Raw genomic sequence first — 22317 nt, 5'->3', positions numbered from 1 at the left:
CTTTTTTAACAAATGTGCCAATGACGATTCAAGTTGTGCAGGAGAAAAGCAAATGGTAATAGTCACATTAGAGGGATTGAAATTGGGATTCACCGGCCAAAGGATTATCGATACAAACTCACAATGCATCATTCTGTACCAAAGAATTCAAGTTGCCTACCTTGTCTGGAGCCTAAAAATCAAACATCTCAGCTACAAAATTGGCCCTTCGACCCTGATAATCCTGTGACCTCTTGAATATGCTTGTTAACTATTACCAGTTTAGGGTTGTGAGTTCACACCCACTGTGAACACATACAGCAGGGAGGGGAAGCTTTCGTCCCCTTGATGTGGGCAGGGTTGAAACCCAGGTGAAAGGGCAGTGTCTAATCCAGTGTAGTACCTGGTCCATACTCCCACTAATTATAAATGCTACAAAGGAAATTCAAGGGTTTGAAGATTTTACATGTAGCTGTGTTCTTTACTGTTTTAAGGCTCTTTTCTGTATGCTGCTTGTCAAGACTAACACTGTACTATAGGCCAGTTAACCTGACATCAGTAGAAGGGGCAATCCTAGAATATTATTAGGAATGTGGTAACAAGGCACTTAAAAATCATCTGATTGGACAGAGTCAACACAGATTTGTGAAAGGGAAATCATGTTTGACAAACCTTTTGAGATTGTAACTAGCAGGCTAGATAAGGGGGAACCAGTGGATGTAGTGTATTTCAATTTTCAGAAGCATTTGATAAGCTTCCTCACACCAAAATAGAGCCCATGGGTTTGGGAGTAATATGTTAGCATGGATTGAGGGTTGGTTAACGGACAGAAAACTGGGAGCAGGGATAAACGGGTCATTTTTGGATGGCAGTCTGGAACTAGTGGGGTACCTCAAGGATCAGTGTTTGAGCTTCAGCTATCGACAGACAAGGGGACTGAGTATAACATATCCAAGTTTTCTGATGGGAAAGTAAGCTGTGAGGAGGTCGTAGAGGCTTCAAAGGGATTTAGACAGGCTAAGTGAGTGAGCAAGTACACGGCAGATGGAATATAATGTGGAAAATTGAGACGTTACCCACTGTGGTAGGAAAAATAGAAAAGCAGAATTTTTTTAAATGATGAGAGATTGGAAACTGTTTCAGGTGGGCCTGGATGTCCTTGCACACTAATCACAGAAAGTTAACATCCAGGTACAGCAAGCAGTTAGGAAAGCAAATTGTATGTTAGCCTTTATTAGAAAGGAATTGGAGGAGAAGAGTAAGGTTGTCTTACTGCAATTATATGGAGCCTTGGCGAGACACTGCCTAGAGTCTCCTTTTTGGTCTCCTTACCTAGGGAAGGTTCAGTTCAGTGTACGTCCTTCGTAGTCGCCGATGACCATGACATCAACTAGAATTCATGAAGTTTCAGGTGCAATGTGTTTGAAGATGGCTAATCAATCCAATTTGAGCACAAAAAGATCTGTTGCATGTTGGACACGCATGTATTGCTGGTGAGGAAGAGCTCTGGACTTGCGAAGCTCAAGTTTCCTTTTGGCCAGTGCGACTTTGTTATGTTCATAGGAGGTGGTGCCTTTGCTGCTGAAACTGTGCCATATTGAGCGATCCTGTGCCAGGTTCTCCCCAGTCTCAGGGCTGATGTTGAAACTCTTCATTGAGACCTACAGGGTACTCTTGAAGCACTTTTTCTGGCCTCCATGTGAACCTTTCCATACTTGACCTAGAGGGAGTGCAACAAAGATTGATCTGACTGATTCCTGGGATGAGGGGATTGTTCTATGAGGAGACATTGAGTAAACTAGGCCTATACTCCTTGGAGGTTAGTAGACTCAGAGGTAATCTCATTTAAACATATTATTCTTGAGCATTTGAGAGGGTAGATGCTAGGAGAATTATTTCCCCTGGCTGAGGAATCTAGAACTACAAGTCACAGTCTCAGAATAAGGGGTCAGCCATTTAGGAATGAGATGAGGAAAAATTGCTTCACTCAAAGGGTTGTGAATCTTTAGAATTCTCTACCCCAGAGAACTGTGGATGCTCAGTCATGGAGTACATTCAAGACCGAGATCGATGGATTTTTAGATACTAAGGGCATGAAGGGGTATGTGGATAGTACAGGAAGGTGGAATTGAGGTAGAAGATTAGCCATGATCCTATTGAATGATGGAGCAGGCTCGAAGAGCCGAATGCATACTCTTGCTCCTATTTCTTATGTTCTTGCATACATTGCGGAAAGTCACATGCTCAGTAACACTGCATTCTGATGAATGGTTTTGCAATCTGCTATAACTTGCATGTTTTTGTCATTTTACAGGCCTTTTCAAGGACTCATTCCCAAACCTGGTAAGGATATTTTTATACATAAATAATAACTTCATAGCATTAATTACTTTTGATGTATTTTAAACCTGCATAGTAATGGAAAATCCACAAAGCTGCTGAAGAGATTCCCCATGGTGTTGAGGAATGGGACCTCACCAAGTGATGCGAGGATCAGACATGCTGCTAGCTCTCTCTCTCTGGTATAGACTAGGCCTAGTAACGAGTAGGGCTCATCCCAGAAACACAGAGCAAAGGGTGATCTACAAATTCCCAATCCCAAATTCCCACTGTGCACTCCTGGTGGGTGAAGCTTCCCATTGGGAGCAGAAATACATAAAATTTACCTTCTGTCTGAGTGGGACGAAAGAGGGAGAGAGCTGACAGTATATCTAATCCTCTTATTACCTGCTTGTGCCAGGAATGTGGGATGGGGCCCTGTCCAGTGTGAGAAAAATCTTCAACAGAACAAGGTTGACAAAAGTAAAATTTAAAAAAACTCTCCAGCATGTCTCATTGGGCAGTTGGATACAATCTCTATAGAACATAGAACATTACAGCGCTATCTGGTGATATTATGGGCTGTGCTTCACTAGGCAGCTGGACACGAACTCTCACTGGCAGTATTATGAGCTGGTCATGTGTTGATATGGTGAGGGAGCCAACAACAGCAGAATGGCAGGAGCTTGTGGGTGAAGGAGATGTCTCTCAGGTTGATGCTACATCCATAACAGCTTGCTGCTTACTCTAAGGGATGCAGAGAAGGTTCAAAATAAGGTAACCACTGCCTCAAAACCTGTGGTATTTGTAGTTGTAGGGCCCTGTACTGACCGGCATATGAGGATATGGGACCATTTCCTTACCTAGAGATACAGAGCAGCTAAACCACCTCACATCCCCCTCCGTCTGAGACAACAGAAGCAGAGCACTGTTAGGAATTAGAAAACTCACAGAATATTGTGGCACAAAGAGGAAATATTGAGGTTAGCACACAGAACGTTGCCTGCACCACTCTGTTAGGGCCAATAAAACCTGGTATAATTGGAACTGCAAGGTGCCCCAACATTTGATTTGAGATGGGGCGGCGTGAGGTAGCTGGGAGGAAAGCTGCTGCGTTCATGGGTCCCACTGTAAAACCGTGGGCACTGGCCATTGTTGTCTTATTTGACCTGGTTATGTGGTGCTTTTGGAGATGATTGTAATCAATTGAATGGTTCAGGCACTAAAGTAACTGTCTGTAGTAGCTTGTCTTTCCATTCTAGCCGAGTGACCAGTGACTGGAGAGAAATGTCATCTGGCTCAGAGTTACGTTAATTTTAGGATTAGTTAAGAATTTTGTTGTGCGGGGTCCCTTGGGGAAGAGTGACCATAACACAATAGAATTCTTCATTAAGGTGGTGAGTGAGAGAGTTGATTCGAGATTAGGGTCCTGAATATAAATAAAGGAAACTATGAAGGTACGAGGCGCGAGTTGGCTATGATAGATTGGGGAACGTTACTTAAAGGGTTGACAGTGGATAGGGAATGGCTAGCATTTAAAGAGCGTATAGATAGATTACAACAATTGTTCATTCCTGTCTGGCACAAAAATAAAACCAGAAGGGTCGCTCAACCGTGGCTTACAAAAGAAATTAGGGATAGTATTAGATCCAAAGAGGAGAAAAATAAAATGGCCACAACAAGCAGCAAACCTGAGAATTGGGAGCAGTTCAGAATTCAGCAAAGGAGGACAAAGGGATTGATTAAGAAGGGGAAAATAGAGTATGAGAGTAAGCTTGCAGAAATCATAAAAACTGACTGTAAAAGCTTCTGTAGATACGTGAAGAGAAAAAGATTAGTGAAGACAATTTTTTTTATTTTCTTTAAATTTTATTTTAGAGATACAGCACTGAAACAGGCCCTTCGGCCCACCGAGTCTGTGCTGACCATCAACCACCCATTTATACTAATCCTACACTAATTCCATATCCCCACCAGTCCCTATATTTCCCTACCACCTACCTACACTAGGGGCAATTGCTAATGGCCAATTTACCTATCAACCTGCAAGTCTTTGGCATGTGGGAGGAAACCGGAGCACCCGGAGGAAACCCACGCAGATACAGGGAGAACTTGCAAACTCCACACAGGCAGTACCCTGAATTGAACCCAGGTCGCTGGAGCTGTGAGGCTGCAGTGCTAACCACTGCGCCATTGTGGGCCCCTTACAGTCAGAAACAGGGTAATTTATAATGGGGAACAAAGAAATGGCAGACCAATTAAATACATACTTTGATTCTGTCTTCACAAAGGAGGACACAAATTACCTCCCAGAAATGTTGGGGAACATAGGGTCTAGTGAGAAGGAGGAACTGTATGAAATCAGTATTAGTAGGGAAATGGTGTTTGGGAAATTCATGGGATTGAAGGCCGATAAATTCCTAGGGCCTGATGATCTACATCCCAGAGTACTTGAGGAAGTGGCCCTAGAAATAGTAGATGCATTGCTGGTCATTTTTGCAAAATTCTTTAGACTCTGGAAAAGTTCCAACAGATTGGAGGGTAGCTAATGCAACCCCACTATTTAAAAAAGGGGTTGGAGAGAAAACAGGGAATTATAGACCGGTTAGCCTGACATCAGTAGTGGGGAAAACGCTGGAGTCCGTTGTAAAAGATGTAATAGCAGAGCACTTGGAAAACAGTGACAGGATTGGACAAAGTGAACATGGATTTACGAAAGAGAAATCATGCTTGACAAATCTACTGGAATTTTTTGAGGATGTAACTAGTAGAATTGATGAGGGAGAGCCAGTGGATGTGGTGTATTTGGACTTTCAGAAGGCTTTCGATAAGATCCCACATAAGAGGTTAGCGTGCAAAATTAAAGCACATGGGATTGGGGGTAAGGTACTGACATGGATACAGAACTGGTTGGCAGACAGGAAACAGAGAGTAGGAATAAACTGGTCTTTTTCCAAGTGGCAGGCAGTGACTAGTGGGGTACCGCAGGACCCCAGTGCTAGGACCCCAGCTATTCACAATATATATTAATGATATAGATGAGGGAATTAAATGTTATATGTCCAAGTTTGCAGACGACACGAAGCTGGGTGGGAGTGGGAGTTGTGAGGAGGATGCAGAGAAGCTTCAGTGTGATTTGGACAGGTTGAGTGAGTGGGCAAATACATGGCAGATTTAGTATAATGTGGATAAACTTTGGTGGCAAAAACAGAAAGGCAGATTATTATCTGAATGGCGATAGATTGGGAAAGGGGGAGGTGCAGCGAGACCTGGGTGTCCTTGTGCACCAGTTGCTGAAAGTAAGCATGCAGGTGCAGCAGGCAGTTAAGAAGGCAAATGGTATGTTGGCCTTCATAGCGAGAGGTTTCGAGTACAGGAGCAAGGATGTCTTGCTGCAATTATACAAGGCCTTGGTGAGACCACATCTGGAGTATTGTGTGCAGTTTTGGTCTCCTTATCTGAGGAAGGATATTCTTGCTATGGAGGGAGTGCAGCAAAGGTTCACCAGACTGATTTCTGGGTTGGCAGGATTGATGTATGAAGAAAGATTGGGTCGATTAGGCTTGTATTCGCTAGAGTTTAGAAGAATGAGAGAGGATCGCATAGAAACCTACAAAATTCTAACAGGACTGGACAGACTAGATGCCGGAAGGATGTTGCTGGTGGCGGGGGAGTTCAGGACCAGGGGTCACAGTCTAAGGATAAGGGGTAAACCATTTAGGACTGAGATGAGGAGAGATTTCATCACCCAGAGAGTGGTGAACCTGTGGAATTCTCTAAAAGCAGTTGAGGCCAAATCATTAAATATATTAAAGAAAGAGTTAGATATAGTTCTTGGGGCAAATGGGATCAAGGGATATGGGGAGCAAGCAGGAACAGGTTACTGAGAGTTTGGATGATCAGAGATGATCGTATTGAATGGCGGAGCAGGCTCGAAGGGCCGAATGGTTACTCCTATTTTTCTACGTTTCTATGTTTCTATATTGCAGGGCATTGTTGTATTTGTGGGGAAATTAAGGGCTTGAATAGCCTGCGGAAATTTGTCTGATGTGACTTGGAAGGACACTGTGGATTCAGAGTTACCTTGACAGCTACTGACACATCCCTGACATGGATGTGGTTTGCTGATGTGGCTGCAGGACTGATCCCAGTTCCATGATGGTTTCCTCAGGGGTTTACTGTCACCACATGGAAGCGTCTTCCAGCATTTCCAGGTACAAAGTGTCTGGGCCTGGATGGACAGGTAGCAACATAAGGACGAATCCTAAATCAGCAAAGAAGGTGCCAATTTATCTGGGTGGCATGCTTCCTCTGAGCCCCCTCCTCACCATCCCGAGGATTCCACTGTGACTACCACCACCTACATTGGGGCCCCTCCACTGCCACCTCAGGGCCTCCACCTCATCACCATTACCTCCTTTGGGCCTCCTCCACCACTACCTTCTCCTTTCACCCTCCTCTTCCAGCACCATCTCCTCAGGGCCTCCTCCTCACTGCCATCTCCACCATGACTACCACCACCTCCTTTGGGACTCCTCACCACCACCTCTGCGCCCCCTCACCACCATCACCTCCTCTGGGCTGCCATCTCCTTCACACCACCTCCTCTGGGACTCCCCCTCCACTTCCTCCATCACACTGTAAAAACAGAGTCTGAAATATCCCTGGGTCAAAAGTCCAGTGTAGCAGATGGAAACCGATTTAAGGAGATGATTAAGGAGATTAAAGCCCTTTTGTGCTTAAGGACAGGCTCAGAAACCACTCACAGCTCTGCTACATTATTAAAGGTAAAAAAAAACTAGGCAATGGCTACAGTTTATTTTTAGATATTAAAAACCCTTTAAGGAGCTCTGTTACGCACAAGTGAAGGGCCCTAAAGAGCTTTCCCTAATTTACATGAAAGGCCGTTAGTCAGCCTTGCACACAATCTCCCTGCAGGCTCCAGATGCTGAAAGTGCTTCTAGGCCGCATTGCCAGACACAGTGCACATTGGGCATATAGTAGGCTCAGGCCTCTATATCCCATCATGTGAGATGCCAGCACAAAAAGTACTTCAACACTACCTATGTTATGGACCATACTACAGGCCCACGCCTTTGTCATCTTGAAGATTGATTTCTCTAAAGCCCTCCTCACTGGCCTCTCTGCTTCCACCCTCTACGCATTCAGCTAATCCACAACTCTGCGTTTCCCACAAGGCCTGCACACTCATCAATCCTATCCTCACCCAGTGCCGCTGACTGCCTGTGCCCCAACAAAAGAATTTCAAGATCCTCAGAAGGCAAAATACTGCTGGAAATCTGAAATAAAAACAGAAAATGCTGGAAACACTCAGCGAAAAGAAGAAGGTAGGGTTACACTTTCAGATCTATGACACTTCATCAAAACCGCCGGAACTGTTTTCCTGCATTACAACAGTGACTGCACTTTAAAAGTATTTAGTGTGAAACATTTTGGAGTGCCCTGAGGTGGTGAATGGCACGATATATGTGCAAGTTCTTTATTCTTTCTTCCATCCCAAGCAAGATGAAGGCAAGCATCTCTGATCTGCCAAGGAAGTTGTCAGAGCTCTCAGCAGAGAGTCCGTCATGGTGGGTGCTGCTGTGCATTAATGGAGCTGGTAACTCGATTCATGTTGGAAAGAATTGTCTCCATGCTTTGTCCAAAGCTGTGAGATAACTTGGAGCTGGACTCCTCCATGCTCTGGGACTTTGTGTGCAACCTTTTTGACAGACTGCCCAGTGCATCTAGCATTTCCTGATAGATCTCCATCAGCCTTCTTAGTTGCCTGGGCACTCTGTCCAAGTGCTCTGCAGCTAAACGAGAATGCAACTGTGCACTCTGACGAACTGGCCCCTGTGCCATCCTGTCCTCCTGCCCTAGCTCCTGCAAACCTGTGTCCAGTAGACCATCGTCTGTTGACACCATCTCAAAACCAGCCTCCAGAATCTGCCAGCGTCTGACCTTGTACTTGAGAGTCAGACTGAGTGATGGTGCATCTTGCTGAAGACTTGCTTCCTCTTCCTCACTTGTTACAGGGCTTCTACCTTCTTAGTGCTGAAATGAAAGAGAGGGACAAGGATTAGCTTATGATGTGAAGGAGAGCAGAGAGAGAGAAGTAGGTTGTGAAAATATCTGCAGCTTATCATGCACTGTGTGCAGGGTGAGAGGGGTCCAGAGGAACAAAGAGTATTAGGTTGAAGAAACACTGCACAACATCTCTGCCCGTGTCGTAACTCGCAGAAAGACCCATTTATCCATCGTTCCAATTATCACTGACCTACAATGGCTGAATTTTTAAAATCCCATCCTTATTTTTAAATTCCTCCATGGCTTCACCCCTCCCAATCTCTGTAATCTCCTCCAGCTCTACAACCCGATGGGATATCTGCGCTCCTCCAATTCTGGCCCCTTGAGCATCCCTGATTTTAACCTTTCCACTCTCGGCGGCCACGCCTTCAGCTACCTCGGCCCGAAGCTCTGGAATTCCCTCCCTAAACCTCTCTGCTTCTCTACCTGTTTTTCCTTCTTTAAGACACTCCTTAAAACCTCTGATCTAATATCTCCTTATGTGTCAAATTTTGTTTGATTATGCTCCTTTGGATGTCCCTTGGGGCTTTCTGTGATGTTATATAAATGCAAGTTGTTGTTGCATAGCCACAGGCTCCACTCTGCCCCTGTTGGCAAGCACCTTTTCTTTGAGGGGGTGAGGGTGTACAGGTGGGCTTTTCCCCCTCCAGGTTGCAGCCTGCTGCCCTGAGTTCCAAACCACCACCTCTTGCAAGATAAAAGGGTGTGTGTTAGTGAGCGTCTCGTGAGCTGTGGAGATTATGGCTGTTAAGATATAATAGCCGATAGTGTATGAGATGTAGGCAAATGAGAGTTGTAATCGTGGTGAATGTGAGAGTATGAGATGAAGGAACTGTAATGAAGTGTGGTGCAGTGATTGTAGTAGAGTGAAGTAGGGGAGAGGAGTTGTAAGTCCTGTCAGTTAATGAGACTGTAAGTGGTGCGTCTGTGAGCAGAGTGTATGACAGCAGTATTCTCATCTTAACTTTAGTTAGATTGTTAAATTTCTTGTGACATTACAGCTATGTTCCAGGTGCCGTTGACGTTTTATTATTCGTTGGGATGTGGGCATCACTGGCTAGGCCAGTGTTTATTACCCATCTCTAATTGCCCTTGAGAAGGTGGTGGTGAGCCACCTTCTTGAACAGCAGCAGTCAATGTGGTGTAGGTCCATCCACAGTGCTGTTAGGGAGGGAGTTCCAGAATTTTGATCCAGGGATAGTGAAGGAACGGCAATATAGTTCCAAGTCAGGATGGTGTGTGACTTGGAGGGGAATTTGTAGGTGGTGGTGTTCCCATGCATCTGCTGCCCTTGTCCTTCTAGGTGGTAGAGGTTACGGGTTTGGCTGTGCAATTTCTTCCCACAGTCTCCTGAGTTGATGCCTGGAGGGTTTCCTGCTCCTGGGAGGACGTGGATATACCTCCTCCTGTTCACTGCCTAAACCTGGGTCTCCAAGGCAGCAGCGGAAAAATTTGGTGCCCCCTCAACTGCTTTCTTTAGCCATTCAATCAGAAGTGATTCCCTGCCATCTGCAACCAGAATGCACCTCCCCTTCAAGAAATGCTGGCTGCCTTTAAGTGGTGTCATAGAAATCCTAGATATCCATCCCCTGTAGAGACATGTAGCCAGTGAGCAGCACAGGTAACATTGAAATGATCAAAACAGCACTTGCAGCAGGGGCCTGCGATATGTGTGCAGTTCCCTGCACTCCCGAGTGCGGGCACCATCCGATTTTTAGCCTAATGTACATTGCGATCTGTAATTCTCTTGATTGGGCAGGAGAAGGCAACATTTCTCCAAAACTAAATCTAACAGAACTTATTCTTTAGTAAAACTAAGCAGGCAAAGCAACTCACAGTTTCCTGGCCCTCAATACGTGCGCAATAGACAGTAAAAGTAGACTCTCTGGGCCATGAGATCCTTGGGGAAACTAGTTCCAATTGCAGGAGGGTCAATAACCAGAGGACGCTGATTTACGATAATTGGCAAAAGAACCAGAGGGAAAATGTGATTTTTTTTTTATATATATATATGTGGTGAGTTGTTATGATCTAGAATGCACCACCTGAAAGGGCGGTGGAAGCAGATTCATTTGTAAATTTGCAGGGCTATAGGGAAATAATCAGGGGATTGGGACCAATTGGATAGCTCGACCAAAGAACAGGCAGAGACACAAAGAGCTGAATGGCTGTCTTCTGTGTTTTGTGATTCTGTGAAGTCTATGTTGATTCTCCTGTCCATGACAATATTGTGCAGTGTATCACTATATTTTTCAGAACTTCTTTGGGCCATATTCTGCAGCCCTCTGATCTGTCCTAGCATCTGAAGCTTTGCTTTAGCATCCCACATGTCTGCTCAGTCAGCATCCTGGTTCAGGCATGTGTTTGTATCTGTTAGCCTACAAAGCTTGTGCATGACATATATTGCCAGCACCTAGCCCATTCCTACAATCCATACATGTTTGCCTGTCCTTCGAAAGTTTTGCATGAGGTTTGATTGTCATTAAATGTAAGTATTGTGTGTTCTTCCCGAAGGAACTGTGCACTTTATTCTTGTGGGTGCGGGGGTGGTGTTGATGGTTGAGGGCGGGGGACAGACGGTCACCCCTTTTACGCATTGATTTCCACACACTTCCATCTTGTCCATGAAGCCTACCAGCTGCTCCAGCAATTGTCTCCCACCCCAGCTTCTAACCACCCAACTTCACTTTCTTTGCTCCATTCTTACAAACGTCATTAACCTGCATTTATCTTCCACCACTATCCCCCTCTCTGTAGACCATTATTATCAGCCCCACTTCAGGACACCCACCCTTACCCTTCCATTATTTCCCATTACCGCCCTATCTGCAACCTCCCTTTTCTCTCCAAAGTTCTAGAACACATCGTAACCTCACAACTACACTCCCACCTTATTGATCCACCCACAGGATTTGTAAAAGTCACAAATTGCATCATCTGTGACTGATTTTATGTTACTCCTTGTCCTCATAAGCCTGTCCGTTGCCATGACACTGTTGATTTGTTCCATTGTCCTCCAGCATCTCTCCTCTTCTGTTCGGCTCCAGGTTACTACTACTCTTGTCCCATTCATGTTAACCATTCAGATGCTAAATTGCTTCCAGCAGCTTCTCATTCCCTGCACTGTCGCCATGGGCCACAGGGGTACCGTCCCCTCCTTCAACATTTATTGCTATCATCAGAAAACATGAAGTCAACTAATGGCACCCAGCTTTATCTCTGCCTATTCAATCATTCCAAATGCTGTTGATACTCTTTCCAGCTGCCCAGCATCAAGACCTGGATGAGCCGGAATTTTCTCCAGCTCAAAGTTGACAAGAACAACGACTTGCCTCTACCCTTGACTCAATTAATCTCCCCAGCTGCCACGTCAGGCAGTCAGGAAGTGCCGAGCATTGTCCTGCACCTCGACCCTAAACTTAGCTTCTCTCCTTCATCTGCTTGATTACCATGACCGCTTTCTTCCACTTCCAAGGTATTGCGTACCCTCCACTCTTACCTCTTTCCAACCCCCACCATTGCTGAAAGTCTCATCCATGCCTTGAACACGGCATTTCCTAATGCTCCCCTAACTACCCTCCCCACCTCCACCTTCCAAAGCTTCAACTCATTCAAGAAACCGCAGTCCATGCCTTTGCACCAAGCCCTACTTCCTAACTTACTGACATTACATAGTTGTTAACATACGTCAACTCTTTCGTTAGATTTAACCAATGGTATTCAGTCAGCCCAAGCATTTGTTGCTCAGTCTGTTGTTAAAAACAAGTAGCTGTCAGGCAGGTGTCCATTATAATGGAAGCTGAGTGCGTGTACCTTTGATGTATGCAAATCCCAAAAGCTTGCAAGTGTTCTCCAGGTCATTAAACTTTCAGGACCTGATAGTGAGTGAAACCAGCCTGTTGTATGTAACCATACTTCATTCTAGTGTGGGAATATTCTCCGGAACAAGTATCTTGAACCTTGTTTTATCTCAACCCACCACATTGTCTCCTCTCAGACTCTGTGATTGTACAGTCTGAGGTCAGAACGTCGAAGATCAATGCTCTTTCTGCATCAGTTAGAAAGAAGTGCAATTTGAGTGCGATAAGTTTCTGTTAATGAGTCTCCCCAGAAGGTAATGATCTTGAATCACTCCAAATTGTTCATCACAATTGGGTGAGTTGAAAACCATAAATAGAACATCACATGGCAGCAATGTAGTACCTCAGGGAAGATAAACTTCTAAAACCAATTTGTTTATCAGCTGTCATTAAATTGGATTGACCGATGGCTCATCTAATCAGTTCCACTTTGAAGATGATTAAATATCATAGGGGTGTGTAATATTCAAGTGAGTAAAACCGACTTTCAATTTATAGTGACCTGTGATTGAATAAATGGATTGACCCCCATTTAGTCAGGAATAAAATAAAAGGCGCTACATATTTTACTTTTTCTAATAGGATTCTGTACTTGTAACTGAAATTGATTCTCGCACTTTCTCTTCTGCTCTCTCCACATCGAAGCACCCAGACGAATAACATCACTGGAAAAGGCATATGCTGCTTTACAGGGTAAGCTCTCTATTTCCCTCATTTTATCTTGAATGAATGAAAATGTAGCGCTCTTGATGTACATGAGTCCCTTGTATCATAATTCTACTAACTGCTTCCATTGACCGGGCAAATGTCTCTCTATATGAGATGAGGATTGCACACTCTGGCACGGTAAATGAAAGATATAGCCCCAATGTGTGATTCCTCAATCCTGAAGCCAAAGGTTCAATTTACCATCACTGATGGGTGACCAAAGTGTCTCTAGTGGCCTGTAAATGAAATTGGAAAGTTTCTGCTCATGTATTGAATTTTAGGTCAGCCAGTTAAGTGGAGAATGCCTAAGCTCCAGAGGAAAGCTCACGGTGAGTTGGAGGTTGCACTGTTTTAAATGGGAGAGTAAGGTTGGGGACTGGGGCAGGGTACACAAGGCCACTGAGGGACATAGAAGTAAATCTGCCCACATGTCACAAAGGAGGATAGGTAGTTCCATTTTTCACTATGAAACTATCTATTTCACTTTCTGCACAGATATTGTGTTGTATTTCTGTAAGTCAGGAGGGCTCTGAACTGAATGTAGTGGGAATAAAATCCACTTTACTTCCTTTTACACACAGTTCCATTTATGGTACCTATGTTGGCTTAGAGTCTGATAATACAGAAGCCAATTATGTGGGCAGAGCACTTTCAGTATGAAATTCTTCCTCCCTTATGTGCCCATAATGTGTTTTAAAACCAAGCCTTATCTATTAATAACTTGCATCATACAACCAGCTGGAGAAGAGGACATTCCATGTTAATGGATGATCTTGGGGGGAGCACAATGGCTTGGAGCAGTAAATTCCAGATGTTGGCCACACAATCAGGAGGAGACACAACCGTGGCCTGGTGCATTTCCCAAAGGGAATCCAGGATAAATGAGGTTGTGGGTTGCTCTTAGCAGTTAACCCAGCTGAAGCCACTAATTAGCTACCTTGGAATGGGTCAGCTACTGCCCTATTGCTCACAGTATGGTGCAAGACATACGAAGATCTGAAAGAAACGTTCTGCTAATGGGGTTAAGGTCCTTCTGGATCACCATTGTCGAGGGTTGTTGACTACCGCATAAAACAATCCCCACGGAGTCTTGCTGCCGATTAATCTAGAGCGCTACAGAATTCACCAGTGACAGCTTCAAAACAAAAAGCATAGCCCCAGGGTAGGTTTCTAATGATTGCGTTCTGTGCTTTGAATAAGATGCTGGTAGTTCACTTTGCAGCATCATCTAGTGTTCTACTTCACGCGATGCTACAACAAATTCACCATTGTGATACATTGTGAAGTAAACAAATGTATCTATTTTTATGGTTTCTATCCATGCATAAGGTGAAATTTGGCTCAGGTTTGATGGTGTAAATAAGAATCATATGTTAAATACACCATCCGTTTAGGGTTCTGACTGTATCTTTTAAGATATTTTAATTTTTAAGTTTTGAATGCGAGAAAATGGCCTTGTGCTATTGTCATATGTTTGGAAATTCACTGCTGTGTATAAACCCTGTTAAGGGAGGTTGGTGTGAAAATGTCAGGGCTCAGTGGTTGGAAATACCCTGAGGGCCACTGGTGTGCAAATACCATTGATGGGATGCTTTTTTTTCATTCATTCATGGGATATGGGAATCACTGGCTATGCCAGGATTTATTGCCCATCCCCCAATTGCCCTCGAGAAGGTGGTGGTGAGCTGCCTTCTTGAACTGCTGCAGTCCATGTGGGATAGGTACACCCATAGTGCTGTTAGGAAGGGAGTTCCAGGATTTTGACCCAGCAACAGTGAAGGAACGACGATCTGGTTTCAACTCAGGATGGTGTGTGGCTTGGAGGAGAAATTGCAGGTGGTGGTGTTCCCATGCATTTGCTGCCCTTGTCCTTCGAGACGGGAGAGGTCATGGGTTTGGAAGGTGCTGTCTAAGGAACTTTGGTGCATTGCTGCAGTGCATCTTGTAGATGGTGCACACTGCTGCCACTGTGCGTCAGTGGTGGAGGAGTGAATGTTTGTGGATGGCATGACAATCAAGCAAGCTGCTTTGTCCTGGATGGTGTCGAGCTTCTTGAGTATTGTTGGAGCTGCACCCATCCAGGCAAGTGGAGAGTATTCCATCACACTCCCGACTTGTGCCTTGTAGATGGTGGACAGGCTTTGGGGAGACAGGAGGTGAGTTACTCACCGCAGGATTCCTAGCCTCTGACCTGCTCTTGTAGCTACGGTATTTATATGGCTACTCCAATTCAGTTTCTGGTCAATGGTAACCCCTAGGATGTTGATAGGGGGAGATTCAGTGATCATAATGCCATTGAACGTCAAGAGGAGATGGTTAGATTCTCTCTTGTTGGAGATGGTCATTGCCTGGCACTTGTGTGGCGTGAATGCTGCTTGCCACTTATCAGCCCAAGTCTGGATATTGTCCAGGTCTTGCTGCATTTCTACATGGACTGCTTCAATATCTGAGGAGTCGCGAACATTGTGCAATCATCAACGAACATCCCCACTTCTAACCTTAGGACTGAAGGAAGATCATTGATGAAGCAGCTGAAGATGGTTGGTCCTAGGACACTACCCTGAGGAACCCCTTCAGTGATGTCCTGGAGTTGAGATGATTGACCTCCAACAACCACAACCATCTTCCTTTGCGCTAGGTATGACTCCAATCAGCGGAGAGCTTTCTCCCTGATTCCCATTGACTCCAGTTTTGCTAGGATTCCTTGATGCCATACTTGGTCAAATGCTGCCTTGATGTCAAGGGCAGTCACTCTCACCTCACCTCTTGAGTTCAGCTCTTTTGTCCATGTTTGGACCAAGGTTGTAATAAGGTCAGGAGCTGAGTGGCCCTGGCAGAACTCAAACTGTTCATCACTAAGCACGTTATAGCTAATCAAATGCTACCTGATAGCACTGTTGATGACTCCTTCCATCACTTTACTGATGATCGAGAGTAGACTGATGGGGTGGTAATTGGCCGGGTTGGATTTGTCCTGCTTTTTGTGTACATGTCATACCTGGGCAATTTTTCACATTGCCAGGTAGATGCCAGTGTTGTAGCTGTACTGTAACAGCTTGGCTAGGGGTGCGGCAAGTTCTGGAGCACTGGTCTGCAGTACTATTGTCAGAATGTTGTCAGGGCCCATAGCCTTTGCAGTATCCAGTGCCTCAGTCATTTCTTGATATCAAGTGGAATGAATTGAATTGGCTGATGACTGGCATCTGTGATTTTTTTTTTTTATTCATTCATGGGATGTGGGCGTCACTGGCTATGCCAGCATTTATTGCCCATCCCTAATTGCCCTTGAGAAGGAGGTGGTGAGCTGCAGGAGGAGACCGAGATGGATCATCCACTTGGCACTTTTGGCTGAAGGTTGTTGCAAATGCTTCAGCCTTTTCTTTTGCACTGATGTGCTGGGCTCCCCCATCATTGAGGATGGGGATATTGTGGAGCCACCTCCTCCTGTTAGTTGTTTAATTGTCCATCACTATTCACGATATGCAAACGATGTCAGAAGTTGTGGGTGTGTAAATACAGTTCAGAAATTGAGGGTAGATGGTTTGAAATACAGTCACGGGATTACTCCACTGTTCTGGGACCAGCCAAGTGATAGATGTTTGCTGCATTCTTTGATGCTGTACTTATACATGAATCTACTCCGTGTGATGATTATTTTACTATTTTGGTCAATTTTCACAATTTAGAGGACGAAGAGGCAAACAGACTTGGAGAGAAGGTCATACTGAGAGAGCAAGTGAAGGAGTTATTCAATGAAAAATACGGTACATTACTTCAGCTTTTTCAATGTTGAGTAGAACATTTTTCGCAGTCTCTTCTGTTTTCAAATTCCAATATTTAAGGAGTTTCTAAGTAATATTTTGGTGATCTTTCAAAATATTGATTTTGGTTTTAAATTCTCCTTTTCTCATGATTTCTGCTGAGTCAGCGGTGCTCCCAACTGCAAACTAATCCCCTTCCCAAAGTAATATTTTATTGCAAAGTAATCCCCTTCCTCTACACCCTTGTGAATTTTGTTACAGTAAATTCCTGTAGTAATATAGTCTTAATAGCCCCTGCAGTCAGTGTAAGTATAAGCTTAGCTCTGCATTGAGCTCTCATTAGCACCATTCTTATTTAAGAATACACTGAAAGCTGGAACTTTCACTCCAAAAGGCTGTGGATGCTGGAACAATTGGAAGCTTTCAAGATTGAGATCGATAGGTTTGTGTTGGGTAAAGGTATCAAGGAATTATTGATCAAAGGCAGAATGATCAAATGGGGATGAGTTGCTGATCAGCCATGATCTGGTTGAATGGCCTACACCTATTCCTATTGTTCCAAAATATTGTTTACTTCCTTACCTTGCCTGAAGTTGAGCATCATTCTCAGCATATCATTGTGTGGGAGCCAGCAACCCTGTAGCACCTCACTCTAGTGGTCATTAAAAGCCACTTGGTTCTCAGACAGCCCAGACTGCACTCTTGATTTGGAACCTATATGGTAAATATTCGCAGGCTATTTGGTGATGAGAGTTGGAAGCGAAGGACATTACAGCCAAGCCCAGTTCCATCTTTCATTGACACCCTCACATGATTTTCTGGAAGGAGGTGATGGATAATGATCAGGACCAGCACCCTTGACTTACTCCATTCTCTTTATTTTGGCCTCGCTCAGACTAATTGAGATCAGTTAACAAGTCAGACACATCCCTGAGATTAAACTCTATCTTCCTGTCTGTTTGCTCAGTGCTGCAACAGGTAGTACTTACACCCACAGAGCTGTGGAGGGGACCATTCTTAATGTGACTGCTGGCAGGGCAGTTAACTGTGCGATCACAGTTGAACCCCATTTAATCCTTTCCCAACATCCAGATTGTGTTTTCCAGTAAGAATATCAATAAGGGACAGAAACTGGGTCCAATGGTAGCACCTTCAGTATTATCTCAGCTGATGTCAGCTTAGGAACCTTGGCACAACAATACCTTCAGGAGGAGGAAAGTAGATTTTTAAAACTATGTTAAAGAAACAACTTATTTTGATCAACCAGATATATCCAATGCATAGAAAGCCATTACCATGTTTGAGTGTTTAAGTCAAACTGCTGAGAAGTCTACATCCACCTGCAGAATTTTGGTTTGCACAATAGGGACTGCATATGCTCTTTATCCATAGGGACACGTTCCACTGACCAAGTCCAAAGCCCTTGGGTACAGGTTGATGGAGTCAAATGTGCCTAGGGTTACCTGTGGGTGTTTAAACAGCTAAAACCCTGTAGCTAACTGCAGTGGTTTCATACTACCTGTCCAGCTAGGACCATCTTACATTTAGGCATTGGCTTACATGTTATCTTGAACCAGGTGAGTGGAATCCAGACCAACCCGCCACCCGCTCCCCGCCTGCCTAGGGATGGGTAGAATCCTTCAGCTTCCTTCAATGAACTCTCCGCCTCTGTACCTCTCTTTTCTCCTTTAAGGCGCTCGTTGAAACTTTGACAAAGTTTTTAAGTCATCTGTCCTAATATCCCTTTACATAGCTCGGTATCAAATTTTGTTTGATAACGCTCCCGTTGACCACCTTAAGACATTTCACTCCACTGAAGGTCTAATATGTATGTATGTACACAACAAGGCCCTCTCTGGAGCAGCAATGAAGAGTGTCAACCCAAGCTCAAAGAAGGAACAAGATCTTCTTTCTGCTCCCCCAGGTGCAAACTTGTGGGTTTATTCAGCCCTTACCCTCGGCGTGCACAATGAAGTGGTTTTCATGGTGTGCTAAGTTGTTGTTGTCTGGCCAATTATCGAATTCGCCACAGAGGGTTCATTTGAGTCCAAGCTCTCATCATTGGTGCATGTCATCTTGGAGCCACCTGGACTCCAAAGTGGTCCTGTTTCTAACGCACCAGTCGGTTGTCAGCCAGCCGATGAGCACTGGCCTGAGCCCCCTCAAGGCAGACAGCAAGTGCCAGGAGCTCCTCCACAAGCAGAATGGGGAGCAGCTCAACACAATGTTCGAGTGTTGCTGCCACCATCCCTATGACCACTGCGTGGACAGAATTAAAAGAAAATCAAAAATGCATACAATATGGGTATGTCATGGGGAAGGGGGGGAGGGCAGCATCATCCAAACTGGTATATATCCTGAGATGGGATAATTTAAAACTCTTTGCATTTCACACCTGTAATATATTATCTTTCAGGAGACGCTCTGGGACTGAATCGGCCTGTTTTGGTGCCATACAAATTAATCCGGGATAATCCTGATGCAATTGAAGTGACTGGGCTACCAGATGACATCCTTTTCAGGAACCCCACCACCTATGATCTTAGCAGGCTGGAAAAAATTCTGAAAGCCAGAGACCGAATTAGGATGATCATTAAAAATCAACTACAGTAAGTGTGAGAGTCCTTATCATTAATCCACGACAGTAGTTCAGTTCCACATGGAAGTGGAATTGGTGCTCAGCTGAATCACTAGTATGTGGAATTTGCTCATTTCACATTCAACGTTCAAGAAATAAATTTTGACCCGAAAGAAAACAGTAGCTCACTGATTAAATTGCTAATGGCTGCAGCATTGCAGGGGTTTCCTGTGAGCAATGTGAAATAATAGCTAATTTTTTGTGAATGTCCTGGAACTTCTGTATCCTAGAAACGTACAATTCATAGAAGAGACAAATCATATTTTCCTCTGGATTATATTCAGTTGAGCTCCACTTGCGCATGTATAATTTCACATTGTGGCTTTGATGGTTCTGAATTATATTCCCATTAAATTGGCTGCCTCAAAATGCTTAAGAACAGGATATGGAAAAGTTTGAGCAGATGAAAGGCTCACTTTGAGGTCCCTGCTTGAGAGAGGTATTTCAACTTATGTTACACTGTAATGAAAGTAAAGCCCTTTTATCACTGGCCGGAGGGTTAATATCCAAAGGACACAGATTTACGATAATTGGCCAAAAAAAGAGGTGGTGGTGATTAGGGAGGTGGGGAAGATGAAGAGGATTTTTCAGCAAGTTGTTGTGATCTGGGAGGCACTGCCTGAAAGTGTGGTGGAAGCAGGTTCAATAGTAACTTTCAAAGGGGAATTAGAAATATACATGAAAGGGAATAATTTGCAGGGCTATGGGGAAAGGGCAGAGGAGTGGGACTAATTGGGTAGCTCTTTCAAAGAACCAGCACAGGCATGATGAGCCTAATGGCCTGCTTCTGTGCTGTATGATTGTAACTGAATTTTCTTTGTCAATATCTAGCACTTTGTCTTTAAATTGCCTTTTAGCTTTTACATACAAAGATGTTTCTTACAAAGGGTAATTAACCCATTATGGGCTTTTCTGAATTTTTTATGTTCATACTATTGTTACCATTTAGCTGAATCTTTTGTGCTTGGTATCTTTATTTAATTGTAAATAAATTGTTATGAAAGTGCCTCTGTTTTGTTAAATATATTTTTTTGAGGATTCATTTTTGAAAGATTGAGAAATGTTAAACTTTGGGGTTTTCCAAGGGGGTCATGTAAAGGCCACTTGATTTTGAAAAAATAGTCCCTGGAAATGTTTTTTAAAAGGGCAACTGAGAGGGCTTGTGAGGAAAATGAGCCTTTCCAAGAAACCACTTGACTTCCAGCAGCAACAGCAAGCCTTTCCAGGAAACAATATGACTTCCAGCTCAATAAACAACAGAGAACTTTGGACATGAGAGAAGTTGTTTACAAAGAAGTGACAGGTCAAGATTGATGGAGGGCAAAAGTTTGACCTCTTATTGTCAGTTTTGCTTTTGAATTGTTTTGAGTTGGGGTCGAACTGTATAAAAAGGGAGAGAACTTCCAAGGAGAGAAGAGAATTTCCAAGGTAGGAAAGAAGACCACAACCCAGCTCAGCTTTCCAGCACCTCTCTAAAAGACCCCGAGAAGTCCACAGAGTCAACTCATCTTGTCACCTGTCTTTGAAGAAAAACCTGCTAAATTAATTCTCAATGCTGCCTGAAAAGAACTGTTCTAAAAGATCCCAGTGACCCGTCTACGTCTACTCGGAGGCCAGACTGTATGCCAGTTTTGGAACACAACATATATGTCATCTGCTTCCTCAAGAATGAGCAAGTATTCAGTCCAAGTGTTTTTCTTTTGTCTAGTAGAACTCTAAAAACATAAATTCCTTTATTTTTCCGGTTAACTGGTATAGGTGTGTGTGTGTGTGCGCGAAGGGCTATGGTAAAAAGGAAACTTTAACATTTCAATCTGTGTCTTTATGCTTTACTTCATTACTGGTTAAGACTTGTTTTTATAATAAACCGATAATTTTATTGTTTATTAAAGGAACCTGGTTGGTGTATTTTATTCTGGGATAAAAATAGAGTCTATGATGGTAAGTGGGAAAAAATTTAAATATATGTTGTGACCTGTGGAGAAGCGGAACTAGAAAAAACAGTGCTTTCCTCCCGCCTCAGTTGTAGCAGATTATTAAGTAATGTAGACTGTCTATTGAAGTTTAATATTCACCCACTTGAAGTGAGTGAGATTGTGTGGTACAAGTCTGCATTTAATCCTGCAAGAAGATTACTGCAAGTCAGAATAGTTGTTAACCCCTTGGGTCACACAACTCTGCAAAATTTGCTCACAAGCAAGTGCAGCGATTAGATTATCAGTTTTTTATGGCAACACTGCGAACCATTGGGAGAGAAAATAGTTCTATGAAATATAGCAGCCTGGCTGATAGATTCTAATTTCATAACTTAGTCATGTATGTTTTGGATGTCTAATTACTTCTGTTGGAAGGTATCACGATGACATTAATAAAATGTAATAAGCGTGAAGTTATTTCATTGCATCACCATTTTATTGAGGGAAGAAAGGCTGGTTTCCTGCATTAAGGCAGAGGGCTAAACTCATGTGTAATTGTCTCATCAATCCAGTATGATAAATAGATGGGCTGGATTTCAAGAGCCTGCCACCGATCTTGGCGGCAAGCTCACGGAATGGCTGCCCGCATGCCAAAGAGTCGGCGCAATCTCCTGCGCAGCGGCTCATTTAAATAGCCAGGGCAGCCCACAAACAACCCCCCCCCCCCCCCCGCCCAATCATGTGGAGGGGGTGGGCTGTCCATCACCGGCAATGGCATCAGCTGCCTGTGCACAGGCGCTGGCGCCATTGTTAAAGGGTGGGCAGCCCTGCCGGCATATTTAAATTTCTAAAGATACAACACCCCAAAATTTATCACATAAATTTCTAACGCCACCCCCACAATAACAATTACATTAACTATTTGCCTTCCCTTCTGCCCCCCACCCCCCTCCCCCCCCCCACCAATACACGTGCGTTTTAAATTTGACCTACCCTCCCCATAACTGCACAAAGTTTAAAGTTCACTCCTTCCCAGCATCGACCTC

At 44.0% G+C, this 22317-nt stretch overlaps 1 protein-coding gene across 10 annotated transcripts in view; it reads left to right on the top strand.

The window, feature by feature from the left end:
• Window positions 1-22317, top strand: part of gtf2ird1 (GTF2I repeat domain containing 1) — a 193908-nt gene that overhangs the window by 157471 nt on the left and 14120 nt on the right. For 8 of the 10 annotated variants that reach the window (XM_068010158.1, XM_068010156.1, XM_068010163.1 and 5 more), the window contains 5 exons: window positions 2294-2322; window positions 7497-7646; window positions 12894-12941; window positions 16643-16720; window positions 19134-19326. In XM_068010158.1, coding sequence (XP_067866259.1) covers window positions 2294-2322; window positions 7497-7646; window positions 12894-12941; window positions 16643-16720; window positions 19134-19326 — 498 coding nt within the window. Of the gene's footprint in view, window positions 1-2293; window positions 2323-7467; window positions 7647-12893; window positions 12942-16642; window positions 16721-19133; window positions 19327-22317 lie in introns of those variants that run through there. The other 2 variants (XM_068010160.1, XM_068010164.1) reach the window with 2 other exon arrangements.

The sequence above is a fragment of the Heterodontus francisci genome, chromosome 30 (genome assembly GCF_036365525.1).
Source record: "Heterodontus francisci isolate sHetFra1 chromosome 30, sHetFra1.hap1, whole genome shotgun sequence".
Classification (NCBI taxonomy): Eukaryota; Metazoa; Chordata; class Chondrichthyes; order Heterodontiformes; family Heterodontidae; genus Heterodontus; species Heterodontus francisci.
This window is presented reverse-complemented; position numbering and strand designations above follow the sequence as displayed.